This window comes from Vipera berus, assembly GCF_964194415.1.
Source record: "Vipera berus genome assembly, chromosome: 1".
Taxonomy (NCBI): domain Eukaryota; kingdom Metazoa; phylum Chordata; class Lepidosauria; order Squamata; family Viperidae; genus Vipera; species Vipera berus.
This window is the reverse complement of record NC_138202.1, coordinates 183834132-183851358: the sequence shown is the minus strand read 5'-3', so window position 1 is coordinate 183851358 and position 17227 is coordinate 183834132. Positions and strand designations below refer to the sequence as shown.

The 17227-nt window shown below is 35.8% G+C and overlaps 1 protein-coding gene across 1 annotated transcript in view; it reads left to right on the top strand.

Moving 5' to 3' along the window:
• The window catches only part of ABCA12 (ATP binding cassette subfamily A member 12), a gene marked incomplete at its 5' end in the record, with an annotated part of 277161 nt that overhangs the window by 238047 nt on the left and 21887 nt on the right, over window positions 1-17227 (top strand). The window contains 6 exons of the mRNA XM_081312657.1: window positions 7513-7781; window positions 8466-8682; window positions 9251-9360; window positions 10093-10237; window positions 11550-11684; window positions 15085-15188. Of these exons, the coding sequence (XP_081168783.1) occupies window positions 7513-7781; window positions 8466-8682; window positions 9251-9360; window positions 10093-10237; window positions 11550-11684; window positions 15085-15188 (980 nt within the window). The remainder of the gene's footprint in view (window positions 1-7512; window positions 7782-8465; window positions 8683-9250; window positions 9361-10092; window positions 10238-11549; window positions 11685-15084; window positions 15189-17227) is intronic.

Sequence of the window (17227 nt, the reverse complement as noted above, 5' to 3'; positions counted from 1 at the left end):
GTAGGTATGGTGGTGATGCATGCAGGCACGAGATACCGCCTTAACACAGTTTTACAGGCACGAGATTTTTATGCTAATATTTTGAAGGCAGGCCCCCCACCATCCACGGAATTTAAAAGGAGGTATGGTGAAGGAGAGCATCAGCTACGAAGGGAGAGTATACAAGGTGCTGAAGGAGCTACGCAGCTGAAAGATGGAGAATCCCAGCAAACTACAGGAGTGGATCAGATTTCAGTACCAATGGAGGAGGTCAGAGACCAAAGAATGACACACGCTGCAGCCAGACGAATGAGACAAGAGCAAGAACAACAGAGAGTCATGACTACATCTCAAAAACCTACTTATAGTGAAGCAGTGGGAGGAGTGAAGCCGAAGAGAGTGCAGGTGATTTTGGAAGAGGCGATCCAAAAGCTTCAGGTCACAAATGATGGCGACAAAGCTTCTAACCTGGAATGTTAATGGTTTAAATTCACCACATAAAAGAAAGAAAGTATTTCAATATCTAAAGCAATTTAAAAATTATGTTATTTGCTTACAGGAAACACATATTCGAGCAGCTGATCAAAAGTACCTGACAAACTTTAGGTTGGGCACACAGTTTATTGCCTCTGCTCCTGACAAGTAAAACGGAGTTGTTATTTACGTTAAGAATACTTTAACAGCTACTTTACTTGAAGCAGATAAACAAGGAAGATATATTATAATTGAACTATTAACAGAAGGCAAGAAAATACTTTTGGTTGGATTATATGCTCCTAACCAACAGCAAGGAGATTTTTACAAATTATTACACAGTAAGATTATCCAGTGGGATTACAAATCTTGTATTTTTATGGGAGATTGGAATGGCGTTTTGGATGTACAAATGGACAAAAGAGGCCTTTTTAGAAGTACGCCAAGTCATGCTAGACTGCCTAAATCATTTTTTGAGATGAAGGATGACTTGGAATTGAGAGGTGTGTGGAGAGAAAGGAACTTGCAAGAAAAAGAATTTACTTTTTTCCTCTGATAGGCATCAATCTTTTTCAAGGATTGACTTTGTATTAATTACTAATGATTTTTTTCTAGGATTAAGAAGATCAAGATTTGTCCAAGAACTATATCTGATCATAGTCCAGTATGGTTGGAGATAGAAAAAGATAATGGAGACAGACGGTCTTGGCGATTAAATGAAAACTTGTTTACATATCAGGAAAATGTGGAAGAGTGTAAAAAACAGATGAAAGAATTTTTTAAAATTAATATGCATAAAGGTACTCCTATGGAGATGGTTTGGGATGCAAGTAAAGCTTATATGAGAGGAGTGTTAATATATTTGAACAATAAACATAGACGTAAATTGGAATTTAGGAGGAAAGAATTAGAGGAGGAAATTAAGAAAAAAGAAAAGGCTTTAATTCTGAATCCATCTGATGGGAAGACTAAAGAGGTAATTATTTTACTAAGAGGTCAGTTTGATATGTTGATGGCAGATCAAGTGGCAACTAACTTACGGTATGCTAGACCTTTACTTTTGGAGGAGCTCTTTACAGCCTTTGCTGCCTCTCCACCATCTTGGCTCCGCCCCCCTTCGTATGCTAGACATAATACTTTTTGTAATGCTAATAAACCGGGTAGATGGTTAGCTTATTTGTTAAGGAAGAAACAGAGAGCATGCAATATAGATATAATAGAATACAAGGGTAAAGTAGTGTACCAGCAAAATCTTATTTAAAAGGCTTTTGTTGATTTTTATTCTAAGTTGTATGTTAGAGATAAGATTCGAGATGCAGACATAGATGGATATTTGCAGGAACTTAATATTCCTGTTCTTACACAAGAACAAAAGGAAGGGTTGAATCAATTGATAAGTGATGAAGAAATTTTTTTAGCAATTAAGCAATTAAAGGTGGGTAAGGCACCGGGAACTGACGGTTTGACTGCCGTCTATTATAAAACTTTACAGTCAGAAATGGTGGAAACTTTAAGAGAATTGTTTAGGACAATTCAATTGGGAGGAGAAGTGCCTCTATCATGGAAAACAGCTTTTATTTCGTTGATTCCGAAGGAAGATCAAGATGTTACCCAAGCCAAAAACTATAGACCAATATCGCTTTTAAATACTGATTATAAGATATTTGCAAAAATTTTAGCTAATAGATTAATGAAGGTAATGCAGCAAGTGATTCATAGTGATCAAACTGGATTTATAAGCGGTAGACAAATGAAGAATAATGTGAGACATATTGTAGATTTACTGGAATTCTTGGAAAGGAATAATCAGGTCTCCGCAGCGCTGATTTTTTTTGGATGCTGAAAAAGCCTTTGATCAATTGGACTGGAAATTTTTGGTGAAAGTATTAGAGAAAATGGAGTTTGGGGAAAAATTCTTACAACCTATTAAGGCAATATATCAGAAGCAAACAGCTTGTATAATAGTTAATAGTAGTTTGACAGAAACATGTAATATTGAAAAGGGTACAAGACAGGGGTGTCCGTTATCACCCTTACTGTTTGTGTTAACATTGGAAATATTATTGATTAAAATACGAGATTCAAATAAAATTAAGGGAGTTAAAATAAGAGATCAGGATTATAGATTGAGAGTGTTTGTGGACGACCTGGTTATTACAGTAAGTCAACTGACTTACTCAGTTGTAGAGTTGATGGAGATAATAATGTTATATGGGAAAGTTTCTGGATTTAAGATAAATACACAAAAAACTAAAATACTGTCTAAGAACATGACTATAGAACAAAAGGTTGTTCTAGAAGAGTTAACGGGATTTGAAATAGTTAAAAAGACTAAATATTTGGGGGTTTATTTGTCAGCTTCATATGTGAAGTTATATAAGAATAATTATGAACAAAAACACAAAAAGAATTAGATAATTGGAAAAAAACTACAATTATCTTTACTGGGAAGAATCGCAGCAGTGAAAATGAATGTTTTTATTTTTGTTTCAAATGATACCTATACTTAAAAAGGATTTAAATTTGGAGGAATGGCAAAAAGGCATTAATAAATTTGTTTGGGCAGGGAAAAAGCCACAAGTTAAATTTAAGATAATGCAAGACACGCGCGAAAGAGGTAGTCTTAAAATGCCTAATTTTAAATTATATTATGAGGCTGCTGCTTTATCATCGATAATTGATTGGTTTAATTTAACACAAGGGAGATTATTAAATCTTGAGGGTTATGACTTGTTATTTGGCTGGCATGCATATCTATTGTATGACAAGAAGGTGGATAATGTGTTTAAGATACATATATTAAGGTATGCTCTGTTGCGAGCTTGGGAAAAATATAGACATAAGTTAAATTATAAGATACCAATCTGGACAATACCTAAACATGCAATAGAAAATATACACGTTGGATTTAAACATGATGAGACTACGTATAAGGAAATTTTAAGGTTAGAAAGGAATGTGTGGCAATTAAAGCCATATAATATTTTAAAAGAAGAAAAGATTGTACAAACTTGGTTCCAGTATGGGTAGTTACAGGCAAGATGGAAAGAGGATCAGAAAGTTGGTTTCTCGATAACCAATGAAAATTTGGTAAAACAAATTCGAGATCAAGGTCAAGCACATATAAGAAGGATATATAATGCATTGATAGAAATTGACTCAGAAACGGAACTTGTTAAAGATTGTATGATAAAGTGGGCCCAGAATTTTCATGAGGTTATAACAATGGATACTTGGGAAAAGATTTGGGTTAGAAATGTAAAATTTACACAGGCCCAAAATTTAAGAGATAAATTTTATAAAATGTTTTATAGGTGGCATTTAGATCCTAAAAAACTAGCAAGTATGTACCCGAATTGTCAGGACAAATGCTGGAGGTGTGGTTGTGAGGACGCAACGTATTTTCATATATGGTGGACTTGTAAAAAAGTCAAAGCTTTTTGGATTAAAATTTGGTGGAATATACAAAAAATATTTAAGAAAAGGATAAAGTTTTCTCCGCAGTTGTTTTTGTTGGGTATTATTACAGATACTACTGTTATAGACACTAAATTGATGTTGAATCTAATCACGGCAGTGAGACTTTTAGTAGCACAATATTGGAAGAAGGAGGAACTGCTGACTATAGAAGAGTGGACTTTTAAAGTTTCTAACTTGGCGGAACTGGTGAAGATTTCAGCATATTTGAAAGAACAATCGCAACAGAGATATATTGTGGAATGGAGAAGATGGAGTGAATATATTCAGAATAAATATGGGACTAAAAAGTTTCATTTAGCATTTGAATAAGTAGTGGTTTTATATGATGTATAATTAGTTATTTGTTATTTGTTAGCAATATGATGACTATGGAGAGTTAAAGTGCGACAGAATTTAATATTTTATTTTTGGGTTGTTAGCATATTTTAGCTTATGTTTGTAATACTATACCCTGTATTTAGCTCTGGGAAGTCGGGGAGGGGGAGGGGTGGGTTGGGGAGAGGGGAGGGAGAGGAGGGTTTTTTTCTTTTCTTTGTTTCTTTTTTTGTCTTAAAAATGTATTGTAAAACTTTTCAATAAAAAAATCAATTCTGGAAAACGATTGATGCCTATCTGGAAAAAAAGTAAAGTCTCTATCTACCACATTCCGTTTCCATCAGATATCTCTTAGTTGCAAGTCATCTTTCAAATAAAAAGAAACTTTAGGCAATTTAGAATGATTAGGAGAATTTTTAAAAGATCCCTTCTTGTCTTTACTTGAGTCCAAAACACCATTCCAGTCACCCATCATAATAAGATTTGTAATCCAATTGAATCAGTTTGTGATGTAAAAACTTATAAAACTTATTTTGCTGTTGATTAGGGGCATATAATCCAATAATAAGAACTTTCTTGCCTTGTAACACTAATTCAATAATAACATATCTTCCTTGTGTAACAGATTCAATTAATCTAGCCGATAAGTCTCTTCTTAAATAAATAACCACTCCCCCTTTTTTATCTGGGGCAGAAGCTATAAAATGTGATCCCAACTGAGAATTAATCATACTTTTGATCTTTTGCAGCAATATGAGTTTCTTGTAAGCAAGCAATGTCATTTTTATGTTGTTTCAGGTAGTGAAATACTTACTTTCTGTTTTGTGGTGAATTCAGGCCATTAACATTCCATGTCAAAAGCTTTGCCATCCTTAGTGGCCTGAAGCCTCTGGAACCCTGCCTGAAGATCTGCCGTTGATCTCTTTGGTCGTGCCCCTCCCACAGGCTCTGTAATAACCGGACCTTGTGTTGTTGGTCCAGAATCGGCCTTCTGTTTCTGCTCCTTTTCTTTACATCTATACACTGCCCGAGTTATCCTCTGTTCCTTTGGGTCATCCTTTAACACCAAACTCTGTTCAATAGGTTCAGCCTGCGGTAAATCTCCAACAACCAGTGACATTGCACCTTCAACTGGTTGTTTATCTTCCAACCTTTCTTCTATTCTCTTAGGTCGTGGAGATGGTGGTGAACCTGCTTTCAGGACATAAGTATAAAAATCTTTTTATACTTTGAAATTGTATTAATTCTATATCGTGTCTCTGCATAATTCACCACTATTCCAATAGGTATCTCCCATCTAAACTGGACCTGTCGATTTTTAAGCTCCTTAGACAAAAAAAGCAAAATCTTTTCTTTTTCTAAGAATTTTTGGAGGTATTTCTTTTAAGATTATAATATTTTGATCTGCAATTTGGAATCTGTTGGTAAAAAGCCTGAATAATTGCATTTCGAAGTGATCTCCTAGAAAAATAAATAACCACATCTCAGGGAAAAATTTTCTGCCTCGCAATCCAAGAATTGACCCTAAATATCTTATCCATCTCTCTTGATAACTCCTCAGGTTTATATCCCAAAATGGGAGCTATAGCTTTTGCCACCTCCTCTTGCAAATCTTCTCGTGGATCCTCCTTTAGTCCTCTTATTTGCAACGCAAATTCCATGTCTTTATATTGTGAGATGGTCACTTTGTCCTCTGTTCTATCAATCTTATTTTCAACTTTAACAAATCTGCTTTCTATTTTTTCAGTATTTTCCACAACTTCATCAACCCGGTCATCCAAGCGTTCAATATGTGTAGCCAATCCTTGAAGTGCAAGCAGTATGTCTTCCCTCATCTCTCTATTTTTATTCTCAAGGAGGTCAGCCATCTCCTCCTTCATTTTACTGTCAAGGAGATCAGCCATCTCCTCCTTTATTTCTTGTGTTGCTTGCTTTAAAGCATCTTGAATATCTTTAAGCGTAAATGCCGGTGGTGGGGGAGAAGGTGGAGGGGATTTAGGCTTAGCTGTAGATTGCACTGCAGGTTGTGTTACAGGAGAGGAGATTGTACTTTTAGAAACAGCAGAAATTCCCAAACACTTTGAAGCCATTTTTCTGCTTATAAAAATCCACTTCTCCTTCCACAAAATCAGCAGTTAAAAAAAGAAAGTAAAAACAAAGTCCCAGAAAAAAGAAAAGAATATTCTATAAGAATTCTTTCTTTTAGAAAAGAAAAAAGAAAAACTCTTGAATACACAAAGTCCTTTACGTTGTTTAAACTTTGTTGCCAAATGTATCTTTTTCTTGACACTGTCCTTTCACACAAAGAAATAGCATTCTGGCTCCATTTTTCCCCTTTAAATCAAATTAAAATATGGAGAAGATTAATTCTCCCCGGGTTAAAGTTTCCAGCACTTGTAATTTTAACTTCTCCTGGTCAGCTCTGTCTGCTTTTAAATTACTCACAAGTCACTTTAAATAGCAGATGTGGATGCGGCGTCTTGCTTCGCTCCTAAGCTCGGGGCAAAGGTGTCCTGGGTAGGGAGAAAGCCTTGGGCTCCGAGGGAGCTCTCACCCTCTGACCCCCAAATAATTAAGGGGAGCTCTACTTCTACCCGAGGGAAACTCTTCTCACCCTCTTCACCCAAGGGGGAGGTTTCCAAGCCGCGGGACGGCATGCTTTTCACGAAATCCCAGGACAGGCAGCCAAAAGAAAGCAGCCATCGGTGCGGCGTCGCCACCGGAAGTCCGACAGCATGTAATTGACACTAACATATAATGAAATTTTTCATTAATTTTCCAGATTATATAAAATAGGGTAGAATACCAATAGTAATATCCCAGAGGACAGAAACAACAGTTACTCCTTATGTGGCTTGATAATGATTTTCACGAAAAGGGTTTTGGATAAATATAGCTTCACATATGAATGTGTATTACAATGTGATATGCAATAAAGAGAAACTCTATTTGAGGTTGTATCAAGAAAAATAAAGTTTTAAAATCCAAAGAACCAACAATTCTATCTTAGCCAGATTCCTTCTCAAGTAATGTGTTTTGTTTCAGTGTTTAAGAAACATTCAGACTAAATGGAACTGACAGAAATGACCAGGTATACCCCATATGTGGCTTGCTAATGATTTGCATGAAAAGAATAAATATAGCATCACATATGAATATGAGTCAGCAATGTGCTATAACACAACCTGTTATAAAGGTTTTTTTAAAAAAAGTAATTTTGTAACTACAAAAATATAATGACCAAAGAATCTTTATTTCTTTCAGAACCTGCATGATCTTGCAGAAACATTGAGACATATTTTCCTAATATTCCCACAATTCTGCTTTGGTTATGGGTTAATTGAATTATCTCAGTATAATGCCTTGATGGGTTTTTTGAAAGCCTATGGAGTGGTTTACCCTGATAAAACATTTGAACTGGACAGGACAACATCCAAACTGCTTGGGATGTTCATTCAGGGAACTCTGTTTTTTACAGTCCGCCTCTTGCTTGATGATGGAACAATTCAGAAAATATTGAATAAAATATTACAGTAAGTAACCATAAATATATGTGGAAATTCCAAAATTACAAATAAAATTAGGGATTGATAAGAAGTAAGTTGCATGATATAAACTTGCTGTAATTTATTGTTTTAACAGGTTTTTATAAAATGCTTTGTTAAACTGGTTAGGCTTATTATTAAATTAAGATTATGTAGTAACAGTAACTGTCAAGTACATGTTGATCTATTTTGCAGTGAAGGGGCAACAATCTCTTTTCTGCATCAGATAAATGTGATTAAAGAATTGCTTTATTACAGTGCCAAAATGCCAGAAACAAGAGGGAAATTAATCACAGTTCTTGATCCACAAAACAATTTAAGCAAGTAGTTGTTTTGTTTAATCTCATCTGGGCTGCAGAGTAGAATAATCGTTCAGTCTAAGCCTAAGACCTACCAAGTTTCAGCAGTAGATGGAAGCATCTGATTTATTTGTTGGTCTGTTGCTTATATGTATACTGAGAGCTTATGCAAACACCACAAATTCCTTGTGTGTCCAATCATCCTAGGCCAATAAAGAATATTCTGTTCTGTTCTATTCTGTATATTGACTAGCATTGAACCACTGAAGTTTTAAAAAGCTTCTGCAAAAAATTCATAAAAAACAAAACAAATATTTTATAAAACATTTAAAAATAAGCTTATATTAATATATTTGATTTTAATTTTTGGTAGATTCTTATTTAATAAACTGCATGGTAAGTCTCCACTCTACCTTGAAGACATTGTTGGGGAGGAAGACAAGGATGTCCGAGCAGAAAAAGAACGAGTGACATTGGGCTTGTCAGATTGTGATGTGTTGCAGCTCCAGAATCTTACCAAAATCTACCATCTTCCCTACCGAAGGATTGTAGCAGTAAGAAATGTCAACATTGGAATCCCAGCAGGAGAGGTAAGTCATTAAACCAAAAGTGGAAATTACGAGAGGTAAACACTCTTGGAATGTGTGTAGTTAGTTACAAAAAATTGTGCACAGCTTAAGAGACATCTTCAGGCATTCACCTGGACATATCAGGTATACACAGCCTGCTCATTTCTCTTTGCTCTCCTTATATTCAGCAGTAGCAAAAACATATAAACCTAACCATTTAAATGTTTCATGTGATTGAAAAACTACTGCATAAGGCAGATATCTTACTCTGTATTAGGGCTACTGTTCCTGCATAGAACTCAATCATTTAAGAGATTAGATGGGAGGATTGCAAAAAAGATAAGCATTTATCTGAATGCTTCTGCTCCCCCCCCCCCCGCTTTGAAGCTGATATTTTGTTTAGCTATTTAATGTATGAATGTGCATAAACATGCTGTTTTCTATATCTCTTGGGCTTTCTATTTTGTTTCTTTTAAACATTTTCTTTTATTATAATTGCAAATACTATGAATAATATGAATGTTTGTTTTTCAAATCTATTTAAGGAAATGCCTTAAAAATAATGTGGTCTTTTTCTTCCATAATTCAGTGCTTTGGCTTGCTTGGTGTGAATGGGGCTGGGAAAACCACCATTTTTAAAATGCTGACAGGAGACATTGGTCCAACTGATGGAAGGCTGCTGATGCAAGATGAAACTGGGTATGGAGGACAAATTCATTCTCCACAATGAAAGTGGAGCAACTTAGCTGAGAAAATAAATCCAATATAGAACAAAATAATTTATGTTAAAAAGAAATCTAAATAGAATTGTAATGCATTTTCTATCCATAAAATAGAGATTGAGGCCATGTGAAGCTTAAAACAAAGTTTTGTTAAATTATAGCATTTCAGAGTAATTCATTCAACAATATTGTTTTTAATAAATTCACAAGAACTGCAAATCACAGTTGCTCGTCTCCCACCTCAGGTGAATAATTATGTGAGAGATGCTTAGTCACAAGTGACTCTCCTGGTGTTTTTCTGCCACTCTTGAGAATGAGGCCTTAAAATGGAAATGCAAAATGGATATCAAAATGTGGCCTTCTCCTCTTAGGCTACCCTCCAATAAAACCCAGTAAGAAGACTGGCATTTTACAGATTGAATGTGTTAAGTTATTAAAGTGATCAAAACTCATGCAGTGAATTGACTGAAGCCAACATAAAATCATGCTTTGTAAGTCTGTCAATAAAAGATTATTCATAAATGTAGTTTTATCCAGATGCAATCTCTGATGTGCAGAAGACAGATACAATGAGAGAGCAATGTCAGGAACTATGTTGCTCCTTCTACTATTTATGTTTACACAGGTGTTTCACATGGCTTCTTACTATGTTAGCTTTTAAGCACTTTTAAGAATCTTTCAGACTTAACAAAGAATTTTTGCAACTCAGATCCTTGAATGACATTGATGATGCACACCGGTCACAATTTGGATACTGTCCACAAGAAGATGCTCTAGATGATTTGTTGACTGTTGAAGAACACATGTATTACTATGCACGATTACATAGCATCCCAGAGGAAGATATTAAAGGGGTATGTAAAATTAAGATTAAGTAGAAATATCAGAAGTTTGCTGGAGTTTTGCTTTTAAAATAGTTTAAATCAATGTAGCCAAATACATATTTTGGACTGAAAGCCTTCTGACTACTTAGCGCATCTTCTCAATGGGTTCAATTTGTCTCTTTCTTCATTTTGCCTTTTGGAGTTTGTCCAGGCTGAATTTTTAAGAACATATCAGGGTTCAGCTGTATTTCAAATGCTAGCCTACATTTGGAAGCAGGTTTGGTGAAAGCAGAGGCCAGAATTTGGCTGTTTATATTTAATCTTTGACTATCATTTTTTCCCAAAGGACCTGTCTCCCTTCATGGTGGAGGATGAATTTCATTTCTCATGGAAATGATCAGTGCTGACAAAATTAACATTAGGGCTCTCTTCACCACTTGTAACTTATTCTAGGCTATGTGAAAGTCAGATTACTTCTTAAGTGGCAAATAATATACCTAGTGTGTCCTATGCTATAGCTCACTTCATGAGATGTGTGGACTGGTTACATGCATTTAGCCACTCTATCCATCGGTTTACAGACTTCTCCTGATGTCTAGCTACCATAGACTAACACACTTCTACTAAGTCACAGGAAGAAATTGTTCCATTTCATTTGGTATTAATCAAAGACCACTTAGAACAGTGTTTTTTAAGTTTTTTCTTTCAGGACCCCTTCCCATTTTTAAAAATTATGGAAAAACCAAAAAGAGTTTTTATTTACATGGGTTATACACATTTATAGAATATTTATTGAATCATATAAAATAATACTAAATCTATTAAATATTAGTATAAATAAAATATTTTTCTTAAAACCCCTATTTTTAACAAAAAATTAAAAAGTGACATGGTTTTAAATTTTAGAAACTACTATCAATATCGGGCAAATAATTTTGATTTCACAGATCCTCAGGTTCCTAGAACCATGCTTTAAGAAATACTGACAGGATGATGTGTTCAGTTCTAGGTACCACATTTTACAAAGGATTTTGAGTTCAAGTGGCACAGCAATAAATCCACAAAAATATAGCCTTACAAAACAAAGTTAGCAGGAGAGTCTTGTGCAGACAACTATGAGTTCCTTTCTAACTCCAAAATGCTTGCTACAGATTTATGTATGCTTGATTTTAATACGTTTGCTTAAAACTGCTGGTAAATTAACATTGAACAGGAAGTTAAAAAAACAATTAATTGTAAAACTAGCAAAATAATATTTCTTCCTAAAATTCAGGTATTAATTATATTGTCATACCATAATTGTTGAAAAATGATCCTTTTTCTGAATCTCTTTTCCCCACAGATTGTACTTCACCTTCTTTATCGACTTAATCTCATGCCTTACCGATGTAGAATTGCCGGTATGTGTAGCTATGGCACCAACAGAAAGTTATCGACTGCTCTAGCCCTTCTGGGGAAACCATCAGTTTTATTATTGGTATGAAATACAAACATTATTTTGTGGGGAATTATTATGATTTTTCATGTTCTCTGTCTCATAGACTTGCAAAGTAATAGCTACAACAAGATGAAAGAAAAGTATTTTGTTAAAGGGAGAGATTGTGCTCAGCACGTGCAAATACTTAATGTTCTGCATAGAAAGTGAAGGTCAGGCTCATTTGAGTTTGATAATAGAAGATCTCTACATCTCTACAGAAATCCACAAAACCAAGGATGAAAGCCTCCTAGAATCCAGTCAATATAAAAGGGAAAAAGAATAACATTGCTATAGGCGTATACTACAGGCCACCCAACTAAGCAGAACAAATAGATGAACTCTTTGCTAAACAAGTATCAAATGTATGTAGGAAACATACCACAGTAGTAATGAGAGACTTTAACTACCCTGATATCAGCTGGGAGACAAACTTTTCAACAAGTGGGAGATCAAACAGATTCCTAACCAACCAAAATGACAACTTTGTCATCCAAAAGGGAAAAAAACAGCATCATTGCACAAACATCTCTCCAATAAAGTGAAAGACAAAAAAGACAAGTACAAAAAATAGAAAGAGGGACATATAATTAAAGAATATCAGCAGATAGCCAGAATCTGCAAAGATGAAGTCAGGAAAGCCAAGGCTCAGAATGAATGAAGATTTGCAACAAAATCAAAGATAGTAAAAAAAAGTGTCTTTCAACATATAAATAACAAGAAAAAAGGTGAAGGAAACAGTAAGTCCACTTAAGAGAGAAGATGGCAAGGAAATAACTGGCAGTAGAGAGAAAGCAGAGCTGCTTAACTCGTTCTTTGTATCAGTCTTCATGCAAAAAGAAAGTATAGCTCAACCTACCAAAAATCTAACTGTAAAAGACAGACTAGAAATAAAAATTAAAATAAGCAAGAAATTGGTTAGAGAACACCTATCTGATCTTGATGAATATAAATCACCACATAAATTCTCCATTCCTCCCTCAGGGGTAATATAATATTCTGCCTCTTTTTAATATTAAGAATAAAGGATATTTTAATCTGAGGAGGGGGGACCTTCCTACAGTTCCTATATGTTTCTGGATTTCATATTATTTTATTATCCACAATGGTAAAATGGGAGCAAAACCAGAGAATAAAACCAATCACACTACTTACAATGATTGGTTGTGACCAATCAGGACAACAAGATTCAATAGGATTTATACGTAAGAGGGGCAACAGAGACAGGATACAGGTTGGTAATGGGAGCAGCATAGTTTTATTTATCAAATTTATATGTTAACCATCTAACTGTTCAAATCAACACAACAAAATTATGCTGACAAAGTTTTTTTTATTTTTATTTATTTATCAAATTTAGAAACTACTTGTCCCATACAGCAACTCTATGTTTTATGTTGGCATACAGGACAGCAATGTGGAAATGAACACAGTCAAAAAACATTTTTTCGTAAATAAATTCCTGAGAAGTAGAACAGTGATTAGAAAAGGACCTAACCCAAGTATCAATGGTTTCTGTAATGAGTTAGGGAACAATGTCCTTCCTAGGGCAACAGCATTTAGCCTACTTTCTGGATATCAGACCATTATGTCTCTATTTGGAAATATTTTTATCTCTATCACAAGTTTCCATTCTTATATATTTGTACTGCTATGTTTACTTTCAAGCCTGGTCTCATTTTTAATATTATGTGCTTTTACCCAACATTAATTTCATATGGTTAGCATTGACTTCAGGTTTGCAATTGAGGTTTTTTTACATCATTATTTTACTGCTGTTTTTAAATAAGCCCTTCTTCTATACCAGAGGTCCCCAACCTTTTAGGCACCAGGGACTGGTTCTGTGGAGAAAGGTTTTTCCACAGACCAGAGAGTGTGTGGTTTTGCGTGCTGCCTGCATCCCACAGATGGGACTTTGCTTGTTTGTATGGACCAGTTGCTGGCATGCCGCGGCCTGGTACCAGTCCATGGACTGGGGGTTGGGGACCCCTATTCTATACTATCCAAGTTTAATACAAAAGTCTATGTTAAAAATATTTCAAAAAATAAAAATGCACATGACATATTTTTCATGCTATTACTTATTAGGCAGTGGATAAACTTGTTGGTATTATGGATTCCTTCTCTCTTTGGTATGCTCTCTATTGGCACGCCAAGAGATGGTGGGATGGAGTGGGTGGCCAGTTGCGGGAGGCTCATCCTTGCGTGGTGACACTAGTGGTAGGAGGAGGCAGAGGCATGGGGAGGCAGGCAATCCGGATGTGCTGTGCAACCGCCTGGTTCGCAGGAGGCTCGCATGGCAGTACTGGCAGCATGCGGAGGCAGAGGCACAGGGGGAAGGCAGGCAATCTGGATGTGCTGCATGGCTGCCTGGCTCGCAGGAGGCTCATACTGTGGCACCGGCAGCAGACAGAGGCATAGGCATGGGGGAGAGAGAGGTGATCCAGATGCACCACCCACTCCATTCCACCATCTCTCAGCTTGCCTGCAGCCACGCCGAGGCAAGCAGTCATGCAACATGTCGGGATCGCCTGCCTCCCCACAAGCGTCTGCTACATCTGCTGCTTGGACAGGTAATCAACTCACTTGCACTGTGCAGGCTACGCAGCCCCAGAGTGTGCTGGCCAAGGGTCCGACAGACTGAGGCTTCTGCTGGACACCATTGGCCCCTGTGCACTAACTACCTCTTGTGTGCATGCTGGGGGGTGGGGCGCCCAACTGGGCTGATCACCTTAATACTGTGTTTCCTTGAAAATAAGCCCTAATGCGTCTTTTGGAGCCAAAAAGAATATAAGATCAGGTCTTATTTTGGGAGAAACACAGTATGTTATATTACAATATCTATAACATATTCCCATAAAAAACAAATGCTCATGTACATAGTATGATCTCTAGCCTCACAGCACCATATCTGAATTTGACATTACAATAGCACTACACTGTGTCTCCTGAGTTTTTGAGGAGAATTCAGAAAAGGAGAAACCTTCATTCTTATTTTCTTTGTTTTCAATCAATAAAAGAAAAGGCTAATAATAGCCAGTTATATTTCAGATATAATGAACTTAGCTCATCCATAATTAAATCAGAAGCTCAGCTTTCCTAGTTAATAACTGTTTTTTATTTATTTCTTTGGATCAATATCTAGACATTTTTATTGCTTAACAGTGAAGTCCTGTGATTCTTTACTTATTAGGAAGCCCTCCTAAGATAACCTTATTCAGAAGCAAGTGAAGAATTTCATTGTTTCCATAATATAGTGGCATTTATGTTGTAAACCTTTAAAATAACATTCAGTAAAAATGCTGGAGGAACTAACAGGAAGGCTAGTAGAGCTTTTAAAAATGTTAAGAAAAAAATTATTTTCTTAACCTGTAATATTCTTTGTCAAATGTTTTTATTTTAGGATGAGCCAAGTTCTGGTATGGATCCTAATGCAAAAAGGCATTTATGGAAAATCATCACCGAGGAAGTGCAGAACCAGTGTTCAGTGATACTTACTTCACACAGGTATAATGTGCTATCTGAGGCACAATGAAAATGTTCAGACCTACATACAGTGTATAATAGTTATAAAATAATATTAAAATAATATTAATATTATTTAAATGTAAATAAATTTATTTATTTATGTTAATAACATACTGTATATAATCATTTATTTCTGTACGCTTATTAGACGTTTCAATTCCTTCAAGTTAAAATAGCAGAATGGAAAATGAGGCCAACTAGATGGGAAATTATGAGTCTGTGGCTGGGCAGATTCATATAAAGTGAGACATCTCCAACTCTCTCATTTAATGACTTTTACTATTTTATCAATATATAAAGTACAAAGAAAAATAAAAATAGGAAATTAAGGGAAGGAGGTACAAGGGAAGAAAGAAAAAAAAGTGTTGACCTCCGACTCTTTTTAACACTATAAAATAACAACATTCCAGCCTCAACTTTTTACTTTTACACATTAGTATCTAGCGATTCCTATAATAATAAATATATCTAATCGGCAAAATCAAACTCAAAGTTTCATTTTTTATCACAAGTACAAAATCCAAAAGTGATATTGAAATAAAAAAACATATATATATTTTCCTCTTTGTATAAAACAATCAATTTAACCATTTCTGCTTTATCTTCCTTGCTTTGGAAATAATATGTATTTCTATTTGCACTTAATACTATTTATAAACTATCACCATTTATATTAACAAAATTCACTGTATGTAAAGACCCACTTAAATTTACATCTTAAGAAGACAGAACTCTTGGAAATATTTTCTTCCAACAGGAATCTTTATTAAGAGAAATTACTGAAGGCATGCTAGACTGGATCTGAGAAGTCCTCCCCATCATTCAACATTTTAAAGTGTTCCCAAGCATCCCCCCCCCACAACCCACAGTTCTTCCAGGTGATCAAACTGGCAGATTCTAGGTGTTTATTTCAGGGAAGATAATATCAGTCAGACTCAGTTGTCATGATCATTCAATCCTTTTATTGCCCAGACTCCAAGTGTTGTATCTTACCCCCTCCCCTTTTCCCTCACTGTCAGCACAGGGAAGATCTTCAGAGGCATAGCATGAAAGGCAGATAGCTATATTGTTATATTTAGTATACCTGGAGTGAATCAACAAAAGGTTACTTTGCAGTGAAGACAGGAAGTGAAAGCAACAGAAGTCCCCATGCATTCCCCCTCCCCTTTTTTCGTATGACAGAATCCTGGAGAACACAAGGGCTGGATTTTTAATCAGAGAAGATAGGTAGAAATAAAATCTAACTGGATTCTGACATCTGGCTCCCCTTAAAAATAAGAGAGATCCACCTGTAAAGAAAACAAATCAGGTATAAATAGTCTGGCTTGTTAGGATACTCTAAATGAAACTTCTTTAAAAGCTTTGGTGCTTTTACATGACATTTGTGAACCCACTTGTTTTGTGAGGAGGGGAGGTGTTTCCATGCTATTAGATACTGAGTTGTTCCATGGTATCTTCTAGAGTCTAGGATTTCCTTTATTTCAAAGTGTTGTTCTCCTTCCACCATGATTAGAGGTGTGTGTGGGGGGGATTTTTGGCCATAATGGTGGCTGTTGTTCTCTTTTCAGCAAACTGCAGTGAAACATCCATGTCTGGGTGTTTCAGAATAGGTTCTGCAGAAAAGTGTCTTTAATCTCTCAAATGCTGCGTGGCATTCCATTGTCCATTTTAGTGGCTGGCTAGGTTTACTGAGGATACCCCCTTCGTTTTTAGTAAGTTCGTGAGGGGCAGGGCGATCTGGGGAAATGAGGGGATGAATTGGTGGTAAAAGTTTGCGAAGCCCAGAAAACTTTGCAGTTGCTTTCTTGTGCGAGGTGGTGCCCATTCTAATACTGCTTTAACCTTCTTTGGGTCCATTTCAATGCCCTGTGGGGATATGCGATAACCCAGGTAGTCTATTCTTTCCTGGTGGAATTTGCATTTCAATAATTTGGCATATAGGTGGCCAGCTCACAGTTTCTTTAAAACTGCTTTGACTAGGTTGACATGTTCCTTTTTTGTTTCGATGAAAATAAGGA